This window comes from Halichondria panicea, chromosome 7 (assembly GCF_963675165.1).
Source record: "Halichondria panicea chromosome 7, odHalPani1.1, whole genome shotgun sequence".
Classification (NCBI taxonomy): domain Eukaryota; kingdom Metazoa; phylum Porifera; class Demospongiae; order Suberitida; family Halichondriidae; genus Halichondria; species Halichondria panicea.
This window is the reverse complement of record NC_087383.1, coordinates 4,240,420-4,263,841: the sequence shown is the minus strand read 5'-3', so window position 1 is coordinate 4,263,841 and position 23,422 is coordinate 4,240,420. Positions and strand designations below refer to the sequence as shown.

At 40.4% G+C, this 23,422-nt stretch overlaps 2 protein-coding genes across 2 annotated transcripts; one reads left to right on the top strand and one right to left on the bottom strand.

The window, feature by feature from the left end:
* Window positions 1-6,765: 6,765 nt before the first annotated feature.
* On the top strand, window positions 6,766-18,752 carry LOC135338802 (uncharacterized). Its single transcript, XM_064534880.1, has 21 exons — window positions 6,766-6,970; window positions 7,119-7,186; window positions 8,299-10,036; window positions 10,101-10,150; window positions 10,604-11,186; window positions 11,309-11,389; window positions 11,552-11,575; window positions 11,712-11,834; window positions 12,049-12,837; window positions 13,673-13,795; window positions 13,924-13,998; window positions 14,338-14,454; window positions 14,671-14,755; window positions 15,115-15,230; window positions 15,520-15,582; window positions 15,850-15,966; window positions 16,238-16,306; window positions 17,376-17,447; window positions 17,792-17,852; window positions 18,020-18,099; window positions 18,530-18,752. Exons 1-21 carry the CDS (start codon window positions 6,872-6,874, stop codon window positions 18,560-18,562), a joined length of 4,566 nt encoding a protein of 1,521 aa, XP_064390950.1. The 5' UTR covers window positions 6,766-6,871; the 3' UTR covers window positions 18,563-18,752.
* LOC135338808 (L-threonine 3-dehydrogenase-like) lies at window positions 18,704-23,376 on the bottom strand. Its single transcript, XM_064534886.1, has 12 exons — window positions 23,202-23,376; window positions 23,000-23,055; window positions 22,832-22,934; window positions 22,540-22,689; window positions 22,097-22,162; window positions 21,985-22,045; window positions 21,755-21,852; window positions 21,015-21,105; window positions 20,149-20,185; window positions 19,898-20,022; window positions 19,624-19,678; window positions 18,704-18,859 (listed from the first exon to the last, which is right to left on the bottom strand). Exons 1-12 carry the CDS (start codon window positions 23,368-23,370, stop codon window positions 18,800-18,802), a joined length of 1,071 nt encoding a protein of 356 aa, XP_064390956.1. The 5' UTR covers window positions 23,371-23,376; the 3' UTR covers window positions 18,704-18,799.
* Between the last annotated feature and the right edge of the window lie 46 nt (window positions 23,377-23,422).

The window sequence follows — 23,422 nt, the reverse complement described above, 5'->3', positions numbered from 1 at the left end:
CTGCATAATTATTGTGCATAACAATTTTTGATAGCTCACTACAGGGATAAGCTTGTGTTGTGTGGTATTATAAATTATCCATAGTTAATTACCCCAGCTATATTTGCCTTTCCTCTTCCTTGATATTTTATAATTATAATATTCTATCTCTCCGAGAATCAACAAAGTGAATAATATAAGTGGGGGGGGGGGCCCAAGTATATAGAACGTATGCATGCATATATACGCAATTTCCCATACTTTGCGTGCAATTTGCAATAATTAGAAACGCAATCATGCAGTGTGTGTGTCCATACACAGCTGCAGGGACGTTAGCAATACAGCTGAGAAACTGGCCTATCTTCGCCATTCCCTGAAGGATGGCTCTGCAAAAGCAGTCATTGAAGGCTTTTCACAATCGGGTGATCCGCTCAAGGCGAGATGTCACAATCGAGTAATATAATCTCACATTTGAAACTCAGTATGCATGCCATGGAGTTCAATTAAATGTAGATTGATTACATCCTATATATCGTCCTATGTATATACACATGTTCTAATTCACAGCATGAAAGAAAATACAGTATTGTAGAAGATCAATATCTTTTAATGGCTATATACAGATATATATAATTATATAGGCTTGTTTCCATTACTAACTTATATTGTGGAAGCTATAATTATGATAGTGAGTCAAGTCTCTCAGACTGTCAGTTCATATTTTCTTGGATCCTTTCATGCAAGAAGAGCAGCAGCAGTCACTGAATAATCCAAGCACCAACAGCAGCACTTCCCCTATCATCAGCAGAGTGAAGCCCAGAAACAGTCCTGTGTTGCCTCCAATATCAGAGACCAGGCTCCAAGGAGTGTACGAATATTGTCACATGTATACTTCAGTTACAAGGCTCTCATAGTAGACATTTATACCGACCATGATGGCAGCAATGTTGCACTGCTTGTTTGTGAGAGTACGACTAGGGCTTGGCAAATTATGCTAGCATAATTTTTGGAATAATAGGGAGACTTCTAGGAACTAGCATAACTTGACCCTCGGTGTCTGGTAGACCTATAATTTCACTTGTTTCTATCTTAGAAAAGGCTTGTAGTTGTATATTGTAGCATTACAGAAAGTGAAATATGATCCTCTAGTGCTGAGTTTTGCAAAAGAGAAAATACTCCTTCATGCCTGCCTAGTGGTTAGTGCTTACAGTATTGTAAGGATGTCTAGCTACATTTAGAATAGAATAAGTGTGATGTCTTTAAACAATGGGTACACCAAATTAGAAAAAAAAGCATAATTTGTCAAGGCCTAAGTACGACCATAGTCACTGTTCATCCTGATCTCCGTTTTGGATTCTATGCAGCACACCTGTCTTGGACATTAAGAGGCTTTGCAGTTTTATTCGGCCCATTAAATTTAAAGCAGATACCACAAGTACTGTGTTAATTATTCCTAAATCGTTAGTTCAGTCATCTCCTTGAAAAGAACACTTTTCATCGATTAATCATTTTTTGCAACATCCAAAATAAAAGCTTTCCAAAGCCAATGTCAAAACCAGTGTTGCTGGATATCTCATTCGCGATTGAAGTGCAGCCCTTCAACGGCATATTTGGAGGTTGACTGTAAGCAAACATTGTTTCGAATCGACCGACTAACTCGATCCTTTATTGTACTGGTCATTCGAGAAGTCATGATCTGTAATAATTTATGGATCTAGCTCAGCTGGTTACATGGCTACATGCTATTATAGACTATAGTAATAATTAATGTTACCGAGAATTTGTAAACGCAATTCTGTAATGCTCCACTTCCTCCCTTCTTGTTTTGCGAGCCTCTGGGGCCCCTCTCCACATGTTTAAAGTTCGTTCATACCTTTTTGCCTCACTTCACTTTACCTGTATTGCAATTGTCAGTTGATGTTTTGCTTCTTAAATTGGTTATGCTACCTGTGAAGTCAAGTTGTTGTTGCCTATAGCTTAGCCTCGGTTCCAGGCTGATTAATTTTAGATTCGAGGCTACCTATAGCTAGGAGCCTGTCTCTAGCTAATATTTGTCTAGCATGTGTCTAGAATCCCTCTACACCAAGATAAGAGCTTAACAAAATAATAACCAATGAAGCTAAGTGCAAAGGCAATAACAAAAATAGGTTAAATCACATTATAGCATATTAGCTCTTTGTTTATAATGTTGTGATATATCTAGCTTCTCAGTTCCATTGCTAGATGGTAAGATCTGCGAGCGAGAAGTGCGCGAATTGTCAAGGTGTAACCATAGATGATACAGTACTGACGTGGATGTGAAACGTTTCCGGATTCCGGTATTCTGCTTGAAGCTATCATAGTAACGGGCATATCCGAGGTAATTTACTAGTTTCCGTAAATTAGGCAATTTGATCCAAATAAACGCCGAGGAAATTATCGAGGTTATACCAAGCAGCTGTGTAAGTGAGTTGGCAGAACTGGCCAGAGACAGATAAAAGAGAATCTATGTATTAACAGAAAGGATATTGATGCTGCAAGTGTATTAAGCGAAGACAGTAGTAGTGACTGTGAGGAGGTAGAATGAGTAGAGGAAGTACAGTCCAGTGCAAGATTTAACTATTCTATAATTAGTCTAGTAAATAGTCTATAATTATTATTTTATAGTAGATCTACCCCTGTACCCATGTAATTATATCCAAAAAGCAAGCCACTCAATGTTGGTAGCATGCATGTAGATCAAAAGAAGTGTGGCTGACTCATAACACTAGCATGAGATAAGCAAACGGGTGAAAGTGTTGATGATCTGTACGTGTACGTGTACGTGTACATGCTAATATTATAATAGTCTTGAGAGTATTAATTTATAGTACACGATAAACTGTTTCTTGATCGTTTACGAAGTGGCTGTGAGAGAGACACATTCCAACTTGCCGGTTTGAAATTCCTATACAAGTGTAGATACACGGCACTTGAAAAGAGGTTGGACGTTAATGCTGTCTTCACCGATGGTGTTGCCTAGAGAAGTAGCACTCGAGTAGGTCCTGGGATAAATTTCACTTGATAGTATAATTAGCTAACATTTGGCAATTGATATCTTAGCTCAGCGAAAGACAACACTGCAATTTGGAAAGTTAATGACATGTACATGTACGTGTGAACTTATTGATAGAAATCATAATTGTAGTTGTAATAAGAACGTAGCATTAATTTTTGAGCGTTATGACATACTTGTTGCCCCTGGGTGTCTCTGTCAAAGGGCCAATCAAATCCATCCCAACTGTATGCCAAACCTTTGGTGTCACTGGTATTGGGTGGAGAGTCGATGCTGGTTTTAGTAGTCTAGGATTGGTACACTGGCACTTGGTACATGTTTTCACCTATAAGAAATAAGTAGATCATGCAAATACACTAAAAGAAATACTATAGTAAAGTCCGGCTTAGCCTCGATTCAAGGCCGATTAAAATACGTATTTTAATCGGCCTGGAATCGAGGCTAAGTCCGGCTTCACTTACATATTCTTTGACTTCATTTGTTTGACCAGGCCAGTAATACTTGGCTGTGATCATGTCCAATGTTCTGTTGACTCCCATATGACTTGGATCATGGATTGCTCCTATAATCCTTTTCCTCTGCTCCTTGTCTTCCACAACAAGCCTCTTCTCATCACCTTTTTTGAAAATGTAATACTGCATGTAACAGTATGTAGACACAAATATATAGCGATAACTATAATTATGTATAATATCTAGGTAATTTATGGCAACTGTCTCTTACGGGTAGATCCAACATAGTACAATTCTCCATCCACTGCATCAAAGCATTTAACTCTCCGCCTCAGGGAACGCTTGTCTTCTTTACTAAAGGATGAAGGGTACTCGTTCCTGCTTATGAGAGCATGAATAACTTCAAAGGTAAATCTTCCTTCACTTTTGGATTCCATGGTATAGATTTAGTAACATGCCTGCTAACATATTTGCTACTTTTATACACTCTCTGACAGGATCTGAGGTGAGGGTTCACAGATAACTAATAGCTAGAAGTCATAGTGTTATAGCACTCCCTTTGCTTTGTCCATTAGTATCATGCATAGATAAGTCAGCTAATAGCCAGAAGTCATAGTGTCATAGCACTCCCTTTGCTTTGTCCATTAGTATCATGCAGCATAGATAAGTCAGCTAATAGCCAGAAGTCATAGTAAGTCCGTAAGCGCTTTTTGTTCCTGCAGAAAAGAGGGGGGCCTAGAATGTTAACAGTTTAGGCCCCCTGGGGGGCGTAACTGTTAATATTCTAGGCCCGGGGGCCCAAAATTTTAAAATTCTAGGCCCGGGGGGGGGGGGCCTAAACATGGGGGGGCCCAAAATTTTATGACACCGGTCATTTTCACCAGTTTTCAGACACGGAACACTGTTTACTACGCTCTGGTTGCTATATAAACAGTTAAACATGACAGTTACAGGGTTTCTAACATAATCTGCTCGTTACAATGATAGCTTCAGACAATTCCCGTGGACCCCTCCGGATACTAGGCCGTTTCACATCCACGTCAGTACTGTATCATCTATGGTGTAACTCTCTCTTCGTGACCTTCTGCGCAGTACCCAGGAGGCTAGCCTCGATTCCAGGCCGCTTGAACAAGCGGCCTGGAATCGAGGCTACCAGGAGGCACAAAGCTAAACACAGGATAGCCTCGAATCCACGCCGATTAAAATACGTATTTTAATCGGCGTGGATTCGAGGCTAAACACAGGAATACTCCAAAGTACTTTGACCTTTGGAGTAATAGCCTCGTTTTTAGGCCGCCGTTGAAATGGGAATGATTCAGTTCAGACCCTGCTGACTGACTGGTGAGTGAGTAGGTTCAGATTGACTGTGTTCCTCATTAGGCAGCAGCACTAGCATCATATATATATATCTGTGTGTTAACTCCGAATCCAATCCAGAGGGATGCAATGATCATTAATTGGTTTGCAGTTGTGACAACACGTGTCAGTATATAAACTATTTGTGTGCTATCGCAATTGCTGATGCTGCATGCACTTATTAATGTGTCATTTGAATCATGTTCATATAAACTGGTGGCACTGCATGCATGGCTATAATGATCTTATAATTTCATGTGAAACAGCTTTGCAAAAGAAATTGAGTAGGCTTTAAAAATTGGGTGAATAAGTAAATAGCTGACAGACTTACTCCAATATTGGAGCAGCTGATATAGAGTGATTAGAGTGGTAAACAGAGCAAAACTCAGGAGCCTATAGATGACATTTAGAGCATGGGCAAACCAAAGGAAAGGAACATAACTTAAGTTTTCTAGAAAATCTGACGCTAAAAAGTCCATATATACATGTACTGGTAAGGATCATGAGCACTAGCTCTATTGTATAGATACCAAAGTTCGTCATGACACTCAATTAATGAACATCCATTTCAAAATCACAATCAGCCACCATTCTAATTCACACCAGAACTTGTAGCCACCATTCCATTCTTCATTCCACCAGCACTTGTAGACTCTAGCCACTATTCTTCATACCAGCCACCATTAACTTGTAAGACTCTGCTATATAGAAGGAGGAGGATACGGTGGCCCTGAAGGTCATTCAGCAGTTGTGTTCTCAACTTGGTGTTCTGCACTTGTGCTTCGCTAGTTGAGCCTTCGCTAGTTGAGTGATCGCTAGTTGAGCCTTCGCTAGTTGAGCTTCGCTAGTTGAGTGATCGCTAGTTGAGTCTTCGCTAGTTGAGTGATCGCTAGTTGAGTCTTCGCTAGTTGAGTGATCGCTAGTTGAGCCTTCGCTAGTTGAGTCTTCGACAGTTGACGTATGGGTGGGGTTTGTTGGTAACCGCAGCTAGCTACCTAGCAAGCGAGACCATAATTATTAATGAGAAGCAGCTTGCAAGATCAAGAATAGCTAGCTGGCTAGCCACTGAAGTGAAGTAAGAAGAGTTCAACTATAGTGAACCTGTAGATCTCTCTCATCTGGTATTCATTGTGCAACCTGATACACATCTTCATCAGTCAAATCACTTGCTCTTTTGTTTATCGAATAGTTATTGAGTTGCTCTCACGTACATTGTCATGAGTACTTCTTTGAGTAATATTCTTCTTTGAGTAATTTCACTAACTTCACAAAACAGAACATGAAATATTCAATAGTATTTATGCCCAGGCCATAATTTATGGCCTGTATTTCTGTACAACTTGTCTTGTAGCTCTATATACTACTATAGCTGTTGTCTATATCTATATATCTTGATAAATATACTGTAGTGCTGTTACTGTCATTGTAAAGCTTGGATCTTGCCACTTGCCTGCATGTACGTACCTTTAGTGCATCAAACCACACCCATAGGTCAAAGGTCGTCAACTATCGAAGACTCAACTAGCGAAGGCTCAACTAGCGATCACTCAACTAGCGAAGGCTCAACTAGCGAAAGCTCAACTAGCGAAGCTCAACTAGCGATCACTCAACTAGCGAAGCTCAACTAGCGAAGGCTCAACTAGCGAAGCTCAACTAGCGATCACTCAACTAGCGAAGGCTCAACTCAACAAGTTGAGAACACAACTGCTGAGTGACCTTCAGGGCCACCGTAGGAGGAGGAGTATGAAGCTATAAGACAGAGCCAGCCGCTAAATTGTATGCATGCACAGAATTTATTTATTCTAGAGGTCAAAGTACTTTGGAGTATTCGTGCACCCACCGGCCTAGCCTCGATCCCAGGCCGAGTTTTCGCTTTTATAACGGTTAGGCAAACATTCGCCTAACCGTTATAAAAGCGAAAACTCGGCCTGGGACGAGGCTACCACCGGCCGTGTATTTAGCTGTAGAGGTCAAGTTTTCTGTTGGAACGACCATGTATATGTGTGGTTGTGTGTTTAGACATAGCTAGCTAGCTCTAGATGTCTAGTCTATGGCTCAGATGAATTCTAATATCCCTCCAGCTCCAGGCCCAAGCTACCCCTTTCTACATAACTGTCTTACCTGTGGTCATAGTTTCCGCTCAGAACTGGTGAGAGCTTTAATTAATTAATTAATTGTCGAACTAAAAAAGCTAAAAGGGGAGTATTAATCTACTATTGATAGTGTGTTTTGTATATAAAATTAATGGCTACGTACATACTTCCTGTCACTCCAATAATTAGTTTTTGTATATTCAGGCCTTGTTTGACCACAACTTGACGAGGGAACATCAAGCGGCAATTGAGAAGAAGGAGGATGATCGAAGGTAAAATATAAACGTCTGAAAATTTACTTGTTGCATGCATGCACTTCACACAATGCGGTCTGATAGTACAATCATGTATACCACCGTTGCGTTAAGATTGTTCTCAAGACTTTTGTTCTCAAGCCTTTAAAAAAAAATATGACCTAGCATCAGAGGAGGCTGGAACCACTTGACCTTAGCTAATTTTAAGGTCACTAATTTGATTTATCCAAACTTTTCTTGCAGACTACTTCAAGCTTAGTTTTTAGTGTCTATCAGTTTAAAACGTTATTTTTCAGGGGGGTCAAATTTTATTTTCGCCAATTTTGCTCAGAAGCAGAGATATACAATCAAAAGTCTTGCTCTTGCACTAGCCTCGATATCATGAGCAGCTTGTTCTCGAGGTCACTGCATATGGCTTTAAGACTTGTATCTCTGCTTCTGAGCAAAATTGGCGAAAATAAAATTTGACCCCCCTGAAAAATACTGATAGACACTAAGTGGTTCCAGCCTCCTCTGACCTGGCATGATATTGATTGTATCTGGGCGTGGTTAGAAATTCGCAAAGATTTTTGTTTCAACAGTGTATGCTTCCTCCAGTAAATGCTAACTGGCTCTCTGTAAATCATATAATAGCTCTGCGTAATGTAGCAAGCTCCAATTTAGGCACTAGCTAAATTACCATACTCCAGTACCTTATTGTGTGTGAATTATACTACATTCCTTCTGACAGGACCTTGAGAGCCAGTGAGAGTGAGGCCTTCTTGCTTCACACAAGACAGGCATTCAATATACATATACGCATGCATGCTGCGGCAGATGAAACAGGAAACAAAATAGGCACCGGTTCCTAGCCACGCCCACATACAATCAATACCGGACCGTATTTTTTTACACCCTCAAGCTTAGGCTGGCCTCTAAAAGTAGCGATTGCTGCGTTGACAAGGCAAATATCATGCTGGTTGAACAGAAATGTATAGATACCGACAAATTGCAAGGGGCTCGTTTCGCTTGGCCCAATTATCTATAACATAATAGTTGTAAAGATCTAGTATCTTTAACCTGGCATTCTCTATTTCTAATTGTCATTCATATCACTTATTGACTTAATTAACACTACTTTTCATTTGTAGGCATCCGGTATCACCACCTGTACACAGCAGACCCGCCTCCAGAGATCAAACCTCCTCGTCATCATCGTCAAAACGATCAGGAATAAAGAAGCGATCGAAACACAGACACCATAAAAATCGTTATTTTAACACTCAACACCATAATTCAGACAAACATCATACCACTCTAACTCCCCACACACCCTTCAACCATTCCACTCCTGAACCGTCTTATCAAGGCTCTGAACTTCACAATTCTCGAGCTGCACAGTTTCACACTCATAATAGTGATCATCCAATGTCACGTAAGCATTCTTGCTCTTCTGTAGAGTCTTCTACATCTAATAGTAGTATTCCAGGCATACAGTATACTAATGATGATGAACGTAGAAGGTCTAAGAAACGAAAGTGGAGCCATCGCGAAAAATTGAGATCTACCACGCCACCACTTCCAAAACACCAAGCCGCTGGCAGTCGAAAGCCCTACTGGCACAATTCATTTGGTGGCCACTTCGCCCTACCAGAAGTGATGAGAAATATTAAATCAGGTGATCCTCCAGTGCATACATGTATAAAAGGTGAAGATGTTGTCAGTAATGTGAACGCCATAGAGACCTCGTCCGTCAGTTCAGGCGATTTCAGTGAATTTGGTTGTGAGGTGACACACACCAAGAACGAAGAAGCGAAGAACCAATCTGCAACGAGCAGTAAGAGGCCATATTCACCCGTCAGTGATGATGAATCTACGTGTGTAAAGAGTTCTAACCGGGCCCAAACTGAAAATAGCTCCACTAATTTCAGTTTGAATGATCTTATACCTCCTAGTGAAACTTTCCCCACCATACATGTCGGTCACCAGACCGGAGTTCATCCTGTTTGTACATCTGCTACTACTGCTACGGAAATACATGTACATTTACCTGTGTGTACAGCAACTGCTGACAGTCTTATTTGTGGTGGAACTATTGCTTGTACGAGTGCTGCTCCAATCGTAAGAACTACCGATACCAGTTTCACTGTAAATTCACCATGTATCAATTTTCCAGCAAAAAATTGTGAGACTGAGAAACCTTTGACAGCTGTGGTAACTAGTGTCAATGAGACTGCTAATTTAAAACCTGCTGTGTGTTCACCTGCTAGTAAGGGACGTGCGAAACCATCCTGTGGAAGCAAAATCTCAAAACAAAAATCACCCGTCCGCAATAAACACTCAAGCTCACCCAAGAAACATAAATCAACTAATTCTCCAATTTTGAATAAGACGGGAAAAGTGAAGAACCTTATGAGTAAAGTGATGGAGAATTCGTTACTCGTCCCTCTTAGCAACCCTCGCACACCACAGATACGTCTACCTGATATCCCTTTAATAGGAATGGAGCACTCTTTTCAACCATTTTCATCGTTTGCAGCTGAACAAAGTGCTTTTCAACCGAAAATATCGACTGTTGAATCAGCAAAAGATCATGTGCTCTCTCAACTTGTTGGAGCTGTGATGAGCTCACCCTCTTCTACCAGTTCCCTATTACCTTCGAAAATGTGTACAACCTCGTGCAGTGCAGCTACTCTCTCTTTGTTACAGCCTGATGTACTGAAGCAACTGTCTGGGCTAAGCAGTCCCTCTGTGAATGGCTTGTCTACTCCAGGAAAGACTCTGAAAGAAGAACTGACCGATCCATCAGCTAATGAAAAGTCTGTTCCAGCTAATTGTTCGTTACTATCTGCTCTCGACTCTACAGAGGATATTCAACCACAGTTAAAGGTGAGTGTACACTGTATGCACCTGTACATAAACATGTATATAATCATAGTTTACCTTTTTGCAGCAAGAAGAATCGTCTGGCTTTATAGTTAAATCTGAGCCTTCAGACTTTGTGTAAGTTGATGTGTGTACAATCATATTTGATAAGCCTTTCCTCGTAGCTCTCAGACTGTACAAGTGAGCACGTGAAATTTTCGTGGATGCAAATTTTCGCTATTTGGCTCCAGAGCCCTCAGCAGAAATGTTCGTGGGTTCTAATATTCGCGTTTCAATGCCAGGAAATCACACCCACCAATAACTTTACATGTGAAATACTGGGAGTTTTAATTTTTGCGTCTTCTGTCTGCCCTCAAAAACGCGAAATTTTGCACTTCACGAAAATTTACCACTGTACGGTACATGATTGTTGTATAGATAATTTCCTTCTAAAATTCACTTCGCTCTGAAGGTACAGTACAAACATGTACGTGTATATTGTAACTGTATACATGTATGTACATGTAGCTGCCCTTTTCTTTCACTTATAATAATTATAGTAGGTTATCTATTGCACTATTTATTCTAAAGATTGGACCACACCCATACCACACCTCCCTGTACAAGTCCACTGCCCTTATCGAATGTCCCTCCCCCTCATACTGCGACCACTCAGTCCACTGTCTCCCAGCGCTCGATCACCACTCTCTCTGACAGTAATAATAGGCCCATCTTGTTTGGAGACCCTCAACACTCAAAGAATAATCCAACCAAATTAGTAGACTCTGGATCTCGTACTGATTTAACAAATAGAAATGCTGAAATTTCATTGTCTAATAAGCCGAAGAACAGAAAGCGCCCCAGAAAAAATTCGCAACAAACCCACAAAAAGAAATCAAGTTGTCCTACTCAAGACAAACAGAGAAGCAGTAGCAATGGTGATGCAAACAACCATGATGCAGCTCAAAGTGGGCCTAAAGGTGGTTGCCAAAACGATTTGAACACGTCAAATGACGTGGGCTCAAAAAAGAAGCCGCAACTAAAGGATGGTACTAAATCCCCAACTGCAAAGAAGGCAAAGTTGGGTGATAGGAGTCCTACACCTAGTAGTGGTGGTGACCTCAGCCTGCTCAGCAGCTCAGTGGAAGCTCTGAACAATCAAGAGAAAAAAATTGTAAGTGTAATCCTGTGTATAATAATGCAAATACACTGTTGGTGCTGTTGAATTACTTCATACGATCGTACATTGTAAATTTATAACAATCCTAAGGTTTATTGTCATGTATTTTCCTGCAGCAAGAAGACTTGATTGCCTTGCAGAAGTCAAAATCTGAGATTTCATTGTTGAAAATTGAGCAGACAAAGACCCTTGAAGAGGTGTGTAGCGTAAATCTTTACAAAGCATCTCCTATATTTTACATGTAAAAGCTGGGTAGGATTGTTACATGCACAACGTACCCATGTTTGTATATACTGATCAAGTAAAGCATCATGGCGGTTATAGTATATATTTAATTGCACTTTTGTTGCCCATTACAGCTGGAAACGGAGCTTCAAAAGCTGGTAAGAATTGTGTTACTGCATGTATGTACATTTTGTATAACAAATGTTCTAGTATATTTTTTACTATCTACCCCCCGGCCACTGAAGTTCCACCTATAATTATGTTTTTTATAGATATATTTATCAATCTCCTTAGCAACACGAGCTCGCCACTGTCATGGCAAACGTTATTGCGAAAGAGAAAGCTCTGTCTGATCAGAATAAAGTCATTGAGAATACAAAGAATATAGAAGAGGATTTAGCCAAAAAAGAAAAACGTGTAAGTGACGTAATTGTATAATGTTTCAGCAAGCTATGATTAATGAGAGTTGTTTTCGATCAAGGGGACATGTTGTAAGCATACCCATGAATGTACAATAGTTACTATGATATAGTTTACGGCTGCTCCTTCGATATTGCGGTTCGGTAAATCGTTATCAGTTTATACAAGCCTTTAGTTGCATGTGTATGAACCTGCCACATACCTTCTGTAGCTGGCCCAGAGCTATAAGAATGTTTTGAAACGAAAAGAAGACTTTTTCCTACCAAATGCTTCAACTACAAAACAACCAAATCCCAAATACAAGTCGAATCCTAATGCTGTGAATGACAAGCCGAAACCTTGTGCCAGCAACGCTCACAGAAAAAGCCAGTCGTCTGAGAAATCTCGTACTACATGTACTTCCAAGAATGCGCGCAAGAATTCCACGACTATTAGCAATGCACGTAGTCTCGACACTGTCGTTACCTCGTCATGTGACACTTCCAAAACAGTTGTGACAACATCTACAGCCGTACTCAACAAAATAGATCGTCTCGTAAAGTCAGTTTCCAGTGCCAAAAAAGTCCTAGCTAATGTGAATGGAAAAGACCAACATGCAACCACAAAAGTCACGACTACATGTACATCGAGCAATAATAATTGTACAATAACAGGAGTATCTTCCTCTCAAGTTGCTCCAACCTCCTCAATTCAACAAAATGATTCAGTAGTGAGTGTTGATAACTTGCCGACAGTCGCAACTGTAAGCAATTCTGAGTCTATTGTCGTTGCCGTTGACAACTCATCGAATCACAGCCTAACCAACACGGCACAGAACATTAAATCACCTGGCTTAGATGAAGCAAGCACCTCAGAACAAGTATCTCTTAACACTGATACCACTCCAAGTGCTGAGTCTATGGCGGTGGTCGACTCTCAAGGCGGTTGTGCTGACTCTGTGGATGATCAGATTGGGAGTGTGATGCTTACCCCACACAGGCAGTCAATATTGTGCCTCAAGGTATGTATGATTAACATGTATGTGAAGGCAATTCTAATATTTAAATTGTGTTAAAGAAGTTCTAAAATCTGTACAGCGGGAAATGTTCGCTGGTGCCTATTTGGCTCGAGAGCCCTCAGAAGAAATGTTTGTGGGTTGTAATATTTGCGGTTCAATTCCATGAAACCACACCCACCAAGAACTTTGCATATGAAATACCGGTGCGTGGGAGTTTAATTTTCACGCTAACTGCTCTGCCCTCAAAAAACACAAACTTTTGCACCTCACGAAATTTCATGCTACTAATGTTGTATTACATACACCTTAATGTACATGTATCATGTATTGGTGCCTATCAATTCTCCTACAATGTCACATTTATTGCATATTAACTATAATAGTTATTGATGTCATGTACAGTTACATGCGGATCCTATTCATCACCTAAATACCGTATTTCCAGGGGTCAAAACATTCGTGGTTGTTTTAGTCAGTTATACGTGGTTGCTGCTTGCACTGCAGGTAAAGGTAGTCAATGATCGCTTCGTTCGTGGGTAAAATATTCGTGCTCAGATGTTCAGCCACGAAAACCACGAAAGTTTTGCCCCCGAAAAGTACGACAATACATGTGTATAATGTATATAACGTGTCATTTGAGGCACCTCCATGACTAAAGTTAGACTTTAGCATATTTAAAACTCGATTAAACCTCTTTGATTTCGATCTTGTACCTGTCTGTAGTGAACAAGGTTTTGGTATTCATTATTTATTATGCATACAGTCACGTACGTACATGCAAGTGTACATTGTGTTTTCTTTGATGAGTGGCCTTAGCGCTCGGTCCTTCTCCTCGCAGGTGTGTGGAGATTACCTGTTCTCTGGTTCCTCTGATCACTCACTGCATGTGTACAAACTCACTACTGGAGAGCTGGTCATTAGACTCCCCTCCTATCACGAGAGAGCCATCAACTCAATAGCTGTGAGTGCATACGAGGTTTGGGGATGCCTTTGCATATACTCAGTCAAGCGTAAGAGGCTAAAATGAATATTTATGTAAATGGAACCTGTTGTGGATGTGCTAGCTGTAAAACATCTATTTTCCTGCAGGTGTATGAACAAGAAGGTACCCTGTACCTAATAACGGGGTCCAGTGACAAAATGGTGCACATGTACAATGTAGAGGTGAAGTCTTTAACAGTCTGTTTTGCTTGTGTAATATACGCATGCTCTCTACAATACGTATGTCGTATCATGTCAGATTATACGTTACATATGTTGTACAATGAGACCTTGGGCAGACCAACGGTGACTATCAAATAGCACAGATTAAAACACATCAGTGTTCTATGGTTACTTTTAGCTAACTGTAATAATTATGAAGGGTGATAACAATACTCATTGTGCTGCAACATTGAAGAGTTTAATTGTTCAATCAGTTCCACGTACATTACATTTGTATAATTACCATACAAGCTAGTAGCCAGTGTGATACCATAATTTTTGTTTCTCCTAATCTTATAGAAGCGTAAACAAGTGGCCCAGTTTAGCATCGGAGATCATGTGACCTGTGTAGTAGTGACTGGGGATCTGCTCATAATTGCTGTTGTCAGCGGAGGGGTAAAAATTGTCGACCTCTCAGTGAGTTACGGTAGTGTAGTCGTTCGTCATGTACATACATTCACAATTATAATGATGATGAAGTTTTGTATGCATGAGCACACATCCAAAATTAATATATAGATTTCAAAACCTGTTGTTTATAATTATCGTGGCTTCTGTAGAAAAATTATTACGCTTGCTGTCGTGTACTTAGGAGAAAAGCGTTGTCTATTTTGAGTGCACACTTTGTTCCAGGCAAAGAAGGAGTTTCTGAACCTAAAGCAGATCCACAAGAGCCGCATCAGCAACATGTGTGTGCACCAGCACCTGCTCGTTACGGGTGAGATCACACGCTATAAAGATAGTGTGAGAATGCATATCAAAGGTTTTTCCTAGTGGGTGCCTCTATGGTCACGTTTGAATTGCATCATGATTGTGTATGCAATTTGGGTGACTTGAATGACTGTATTTGGGGGTGAGAACATTTTTACATGATTTGATCTAGTGTAGCTTACCTTAGTGACCCGAATATCATATGACTGTACTTGTACGTACGTGCAGTAAATATATTGGAAGTACAGTGTAGTACACTGTGTATACACTGTCAACACTATGTATCTAATTAGCTCCCAAGTGTACCCTCCCTTCCCCTAAATTAATGATACAAATGTTGTTGCATTTTTCATACGCACGATATAGGATCCTTTGATAACTTAGTCTCGGTGTGGGATATTCGCCAGACCTTTGGTAAAGACAGGTCTGCCCTCAAGAGCGTGAAGGCACTCGCTCTACCACAAACACCTCTCTGTGTCAAGGTTAGATGCAATTGGAAAAGTGATTGTTATTTTCAATTCTGATCACAATTCGACAACACCCAAAGTTGCCTTTCTTTTATGTAGTAATTAAACTAGGCCTTAACACATGATTGTTTTTTGTTTAGTGGCGGTAATTAATGTTTGGCTAGAGGTGGTTAATACCAACCACCATCGACCAGTGTGGGCACATGCATCCCTGGGTACTTGAAACGACAATAAGCTTATTGATCTTGCTACGTATTTAATATGGAGGTGCAATATTGACTTAAATTTTTCTTTCATCACACAGATTCATGGTAATCACCTTTTTATTGGCTGTGGTGATGGTCAACTGTACATTTACAGCACACAGGTATGTACATGTACGGTACGTACGTAAGTAGCTAGAGCTGAAATTTATGTTGGTGTACAGTATAATCAGTAGTCTCTTGAGCATAAGCATTAACTTCAGTAGTCACAACGAGAGTGACTCCACAATTTTCCCTTTTTCCTGTATAACGAATTTCAAGTGCATTTCGGTACGTACTTTAATTTGTTCTGTGACACTCGGAAGTGGTCGATAATGCCAAGCAGTAATATACTCTCCCCCACCCCCCAAACAAACACATACACTATACAGGATTGGACTATGTCTCGCAAGCTAGAACACAAGACTCCTGTGACGTGTGTGGATGTGATGGGTGGAGTTCTCATCACTGGCGGCTTCGACAAGCGCATCCGTTGCTATGACATAAAGGTGCGTATATGCATATGTTGTTGCATATAGACATGCTCAGTACATAATTATATTACGAGTTTAGAGTACTGTCACCATGGTGTTTATCGTAAATCTAGCCTTAGTCAAAGGTAACAAAATGTCAGAGATCTCTGATCTACAAAAATTTGCGGTGCTATAGAGTTCCTTAAGAGACCATCTTTGAAATCCTCGTATTGCAGTTAAACCTCTAAGGCCAGCCATACTTTGTCATGTGATAGATTACCACTAACCCTATGGTTTTCCTGTGCAGACATTCCAGCTGTTGCAGCTGTACTGTTTTGAGTCACGCATCTTCTGTGTTTGTGCAGCTAACAGCAAGGTCAGCAAAACTACGTTGTACCAATTTATGTATGTAGTTGTGTTCACACTGTTTGACTAAAACTATAATGCTGTGTGGGTTGTACTGTATACATGTATGTCTGTACAATCATCATGTATCACTATGATTATGTACCACTAACCCTACTACCATAACGTACAGTACGGCACGGTATTATAGTTTGTTGTATTTACAAAAACGGTTCTGTTTTGGATATACAGTAGAACCTCTATTATCAGAAACCTTGGCTTGGCCATTTTCTCTGTCCCTTTATGCGCGTGCGCAATTACCTGCTGTTGCCATGGGCACAGGCATGTTTATCTTCTGCGTATGCGCAGACGCCCACGTGCACTAAATACCGTATAGCGGGTACATTTCGAGGGTATAAATGTTCGCGGTTTTTGCGGATAGAGCCTGTACCGCGAAAATTTATACCCACGAAATTTTATATCTTATTGAATAGTAGGTGTGTTCAGTATTATTGACCACACCTATCGACAATAAGAGGAAAGAAAAAGGAATCTAGAGACAAGGACACCGGTATAGCCAGCTAGCTTGCTCTACGTCTACTGTATCCCCTGACCATGGCCTGCACAGCAAACTTTCTGCTAGAGGTGGAGGACATAGTTCCTCACCGATTCATACAGGCTAAGCCTGGATTCGAGGCTAACGGTGTGGAGGTACAGCTGCATGTTGATGTGCGCATGCGCCAAAAGGCTGGAACTCAGACCACGAAAATGAAATCCGCGAAATCCTTTGTAGAGGTCCATCTGCAAAAATGTATACCCTCGAAATATACCTGCTATACGGTAGGCACTGCTGTTTATCAATATAAAGTGGGTGGATTAAGGTGTGGTTTATCCATTCGATCATCCGGCATCAGAGGAGATCCGACACGAGTACCTCGATTAGGCTAAAATAGTCACATGCAACAATTATGGCTTTAACGTTAAATTTTGCACCTGATCAAAGTACTCGTGTTGTACCTTCTGCCTCTGGAACAATGCAAGGTGTCCGAGGTTCTACAGTGCATTCATTTTGTATAGTTTATCGCTGGTTTTGTGTATAGATTGTCGCTGGGTTGGAGAATGGCTCGTTGGAATGTGTGCAGCTGAACCTGACTAACTTCTACACCTGTGAGGTGATTTCTCAACACCATTGCTTAGTAATGCAAGGCTTTGCTCCTACAGTATGTACTATATACATGTACCAGTACATGATTGTAATACATACACTACCCTAGTATAGTATAGTACGTGTGACATTCTCATTTAGCCATTAAGAGCATCGTCAGTGCCAACATACACTTTACAATGTATTTACTCTTCGCGTGCCATGTACTTTACTGTACCTCACATTAAGTTGAGCACTCATATAGTGTCATAGTGACACCATGCATGCATACCACTATGTGCATACATGCATCGCTCCCATTATTAACTTATTATCTTCACGCTTCACATCACTCGTCACATGTATATATAGTGGAAGGATTGTGAACTCAAGTTCGGAGCTCTGCAACATTTAACCACGTATCACTTATCAGGTAAAGACGGCTACATCTCCTTATAATAATTTCGGAGGTGGATTATGATTATTCCGATACTAGCTTGTATCCTAGCTTGTATCCTTACCTTAGTTTTACCCCTCAAGTATTTAACCATATTATCTTTTGCTTCCAATAATTAATAATTAACCCTTGCCTTCCTACAGACCATGTAAATTCTGAGGAAAAACTATCGACAAAATGTGAATGGAGAGATTGCACTCAAGTTCTCAACCCAAGCGAACTGGTGAGATAACTATAACTAAGATTCCTCTGTTTTGTCAATAACCTATAGGCAAGAGTAGATATACTCTTATCTACTCTTGCCTATAGTTATACATGCACCTGCATGTAATTGCATTGCATGTACATAACTTGCAACAGCTACCGTATTACTAGCGAGTGAAAAACATTTGCGAATGAGCCAAATCAGCAGAAAATTTTACCCTTTGTGATCTAACTATTGCGTTCTGGCAAGGATATCGTGTGTATTTACTACAGATTTTGCAGATTTTATTGTTGCAAATTGATCGATCAACATTTGCAAATGTTTGATGCTCGCAAAACATTCTAGTAATACAGTATAAAGTATGGAGCAACATTGGAAATATGTATTATTTCTAGCCGTATATGCGCAGTTGCTACCATACAGTAGACGTCATTTTATTTTTCTGCAGCTGGCTCACCTTAAGAAACATGCCAGGCAATAAGTTAAGGGCAGCCTACTAAGAGTCACTAAAACACCTTGATGAAGTTGATTCGTCTGATCATGAACTGGCATTTGGTTGTCTATTTTCATGCACAGTATCACAAGTCATATCATGTATGTCATAATTTTCTGTTGATTGCTATATATTCAAGTTGGTCATATAATAATATACAATAATTTATCTCCTTTAATACCATCATGAAAAATATATAGATGCTCTACACAGTGTAGTGTATAACTATTGTCCAGGTGACACAAGGACCTTGACTCCCTCACCACTGATCAGCACTCGGTATGCCTGTATGAAGGGGAATAATTATTAAACCGTGGGAAATGATAATTAAATAATAGGAAACGATATGTCAGAACTGTATACAGTAGACTCTCGTTAATCCGGTTACCATTGGGACCATGCTGCAGCTTGGCTGGAATAGCAAGGTGACTGACTGCAGCTCAGGAAATAGCCGCGGCTTAAAAACGACCTTACCTCGAATCTAATGACTACTTTTGCGGTTCTTGTCTCGAGGATAATTAAGATAATGAATCATTCTGTTCTCTAGCTATTTAAGTGTAATCTAATCTTATTTGCTAAACCACACCCAAAACGTCACATCCGGCCGTAATATATATACGTATAAAATTACATTGAAAACCTTGTTTGGGACAGCCAGCACTGGCCGGTAAACGGAATAGCGAGTGGCCGTACTTCAGGATGAGTTTTGTGCAGCAAACATATAGCTAGCATTCCGTGCCAAGCCAAATGGCCGGTATATCGAGGTGGCCGTACTTCAGAGAGCCGGAATAGCGAGAGTCTACTGTAATTTATAATAATTATGCAATAGCGGGTAATTTTTATTGGTACAAATTTTCATATACTAACGAAAATTTACATTATAAATTATGAACTAAATACGTATTCCTATAATAGTGATGTTGAATCTATTGCAGTAGAATAATTTCGTAATTTTCGTATGATGCTCTGCAATTATACGAAATATACGAAAATTTTCAAAACTTTTGTATGTATAATTATATGCAAAGAATGGGGAATCATACACTCACTTCTTCAAACTTGCTCAAAGGAAAGTCGTGTGTGATAATTGAATCGACATTCACTCTGAAGTTGGACAAACATAATTTATTAATGGCACATATCTAGTAGAATTACAATGCGTAGCTGTTCAGTTGAGATGCAGTATATAATAATTATAGCTATATACGTACACAAATTATTATCAAATAACAAACAGCACATCATGCATGCAGAGGTACTTGCATTGCACAATGAATGTCTTAATTTCGGGCCTGCTGGTTTGATTAATATTTTGCTGCTCACAAATTGTTAGCCAGCAGTCTCTCCGACTCCTCCCAGTCTCTGAATATCCTGCGGCCGTGAAACGTCTTCACGGTGAGAGACCTGAACACCATGTCTGGCAGGGGATGCTCTATGTGAAGTGGCTTCTGTGTACATGTATATGTTTGCATGGGGTGTGTGCACATGAACCTTTGGATAAAGGTGCCAATTGTGATCGTGAAGTGTATAATTATACATATCATACACAAGCAATACACTAAAATTGTACGTACCTTAGGAATTCCTACTAGAGCGATCTGTCCACCTTTCCTAAATAAAATACATTGCATATAATTATATACATGATACTCGCACCAGGAGCCTACGTACGTGTACCAAAACGTGCATAATTATAGTTATTTCAGAACTATCTATTTATCAAACCAACAATTAAATTACTGGTCCAGCTTAATCATGCAACCTGGAACCCTTAATTACATGTATATGGACTCCGCACCTTTTACAATCAGGACACTAAACAAAATCACATACCGTAGAACTGGATTATAATTATTAGCGTTTTACTCGATCATAAGCGTATCTTTATGCTCAACTGCAGGTCGAATTGAAGCGCTTTTCTAGAATTGATTCGATTAATTATGATAAACACTGGTAAAATGAACTAGCTGTACATAATATGATAATTATAATATGGACTAGTCAGGATTGCCTGTTCGCTCACTTTCTCGTCACAGAGACATCCGGTTACTGCAGGATGCAGCTCGAAAATGACTGCAGTATAAGCGCATCCTCGAATATATAAGTGCATAATTATGCTATTGACCCCATTAGAGCAATAATCCAGTTTCTACAGTACAAGTACAGTACGTGGAACCTCTGTTAACAACCACCTCCGAATAAAGGCCAGCTTCTATATAACGGCCAGGCACCCAGGTCCCAAATGAACAGTTTGTGTACAAAACAACCTCTCAACAAATTAAGGCCACCTCTGTATAAAGGCCAAAACATTGTTCCCCAAAGGTGTCCGTTATAGAGGGGTTCCACTGTAGTTCAAATCAAGAATCCTTAACAATTCACAAGCCCTAAAAGTCTCTGTAATTAGAGGTCCTGGCCACACTTGACCTCAGTCTCAGCCTACCTGACCAGAGAGAAGCAATTGTTGAGCAGGGCCTCAGCCCCGGTGGCTTCAAAGAGTCTACCAACTCCATTCCCGTCTGTCTCCTCCAGCACTGCAGGGGGATACTATAAAAAATGCTGACAGGGGACACGTATAGGTGCCATCTGATACATGAGGATGTACCTTGGTATAGGATATGTTTATTATAGTACAACAAATTATTCATTGTGCGCAAATTTATAGAATAATTAATTACCACCCTCGACAGCACAACTATTAAATTGAATTGTACATGTAGGCTTGCACATTAATCATAAATTCCCGAAAATTCTATGCTGCTTCTGAAAAGAACATGCCCTACAGGTACGAACCTCTGTCCTCGAGACTCTCCCTCCCTCCCTCCATTAACATGCCTACATGCAGGTACGAACCTCTGTCCCTTAGACTCTCGATCCCTCCCTCCATTAACATATGCCTACAGGTATAAACCTCTGTCCTTTATTAGACTCTCCCTCCTTCCAGTAACATGCCTAAAGTACAAAACTCTGTCCCTGAGACTCTCCCTCCCTCCATTAACATGCTTACATGCAGGCAATGTTAGAAATAATTTTTATTGACTGTATGGTCAAATGTCATTTGTGCCTGGCCAGTGGCCATGCATATACTGACCGGACACATGCAGGAATGCATGGTCATTCTAATTAAATGTCCGGTCAATGACCGATGACAGTGAGTAATTTCTAACACTGGTAGGTACAAACCTCTGTCCCTTAGACTCTCCCTCCCTCCATTAATTAGCACGTCAGCTCCCATCAGACCAGCAACCACCAGGCGACTCTCGTTGATGTCCGTGGCCAATCTAAAGTAGCACCAGACTTTTCATCAACTAAAAAATCTACTGCATATAATCATTTTGTATATCAAACTGCGTTAAGGCTATTCCTACAGCCAGGCCAGTTTTAATGACTAGTTCTTTGTACCATGAGCTCACATTTTAGTTGCTCCCATCACTTTTGCAATGCCAATAGCTAGCAGTCCAACTGGCCCACATCCTGCAAAAACAACCAGTATCTAATGTCTTGATCTGCACCAACGGATTTCACCTTGAACCAGGATGCTTTCTCCACGTGGCTCAATAGCTTCTAACGCTTGATGGGCCACTCCACAGGCTGTGTGAGAGATGAATATAATAAGTTATGCCTTTAGGTTATAAATAACCAACTGTTACTGTCAGGGTTTCATCTAGTGGGGGGGGGGGGGGGCTGGGGTGAACCTTATAAACAACCAACTGTTACTGTAAAATAATTCGAAAGACCTAATGATTACCAATACATACGAACTATAAGAGTAAGTCATTGATTTGGTAAAAATATTAAACCTTAACTCGATCTCCTAGTAACTCGAAATACTTTTTGTCACCACATGGGAAATGCAATGAGAACCTTTTGAATTCGAGGGTGACATTTCCCGTGGATGAAACGCAAAAATGGTTTTCTCCTTCTATATAATTATCTCTTGAATAAACTAGAGATGAGTACAAGCTTACGCTCCAGTATTGCTGCTTTTGAGTCCTCCAGTTGTGTTTTGAGCAAGTAGGCATATCTCGCAGGCACAATAGTGTACTCTGACAGTCCGCCATGTTTCGTTCCTTTACCATAACCAAACTGGTTGAGATTCTGACAAATGTGACGAAGGTCTGTACACACAAACAAAATGATATATAAGCCCACGCATGAACGTAATCACCTGCATGCATGCATGCATGGCTGTTAACTGTTAATCCACTTTATATTATGAGTAACTAAAATATCAATATAATAGTTGATGGAAATTATTACCATGAGTGCACTGGTAGCAGTGTCCACAGTAGAAGTGGTTCTCCACACACACGCGCCTGCCAATAGTGTACTCAGGAGGAACCTCTGGACCCACACACACTATCTGTATGGCAGCGCATATTTCTTAGAGAACAGTACATGCAACTCCATTGAACAGAAATTACGAACCTGTCCAACCATCTCATGACCAGGAGTAAAAGGCACTTCTGCAATCTCCTTAGCAACTGCAAACAACAAAATAGATGGTGCATCTAGACCTCAGTATACACTATATAATACAATTGCCAAATGCAGTAGGGATGGAAACACAATCGTAAATATAGCACAAACATAGATAGTGAATAGGATATCCGGCCAGATGATCGCTCACCACTGTTCCACTGATAGAGACTGATGTCTGTTCCACAGAGAGCAACCTTCCCCACCTTCACTAGCAGCTCATCCCCAACTGGAGCAGGTACAGGCACCTCTTTGTAAAGGTAAGAAGGCCCCTCTTTCTCCTTTACCAGCCTGAAGGTATTCTCTGGAAGATGACTCATATTAAAATAATATTCAACCTCCTCAAGTTGTGGGGGTGTGTCTAGAACAAGT

Excerpts from the sequence above, each read along its gene's own strand:
- LOC135338802 (XM_064534880.1), top strand. The coding sequence starts at position 6,872 with ATGGCTCAGATGAATTCTAATATCCCTCCAGCTCCAGGCCCAAGCTAC. Across the intron at positions 11,390-11,551 it reads AGACAAAGACCCTTGAAGAG|CTGGAAACGGAGCTTCAAAA; the intron begins GTGTGTAGCGTA and ends TGCCCATTACAG. Across the intron at positions 17,853-18,019 it reads AACCACGTATCACTTATCAG|ACCATGTAAATTCTGAGGAA; the intron begins GTAAAGACGGCT and ends GCCTTCCTACAG.
- LOC135338808 (XM_064534886.1), bottom strand. The coding sequence starts at position 23,370 with ATGAGTCATCTTCCAGAGAATACCTTCAGGCTGGTAAAGGAGAAAGAG. Across the intron at positions 22,163-22,539 it reads AAAAGCAGCAATACTGGAGC|CCTGTGGAGTGGCCCATCAA; the intron begins GTAAGCTTGTAC and ends TCTCTCACACAG. Across the intron at positions 19,679-19,897 it reads AGACTGCTGGCTAACAATTT|AGTGAATGTCGATTCAATTA; the intron begins GTGAGCAGCAAA and ends GTCCAACTTCAG.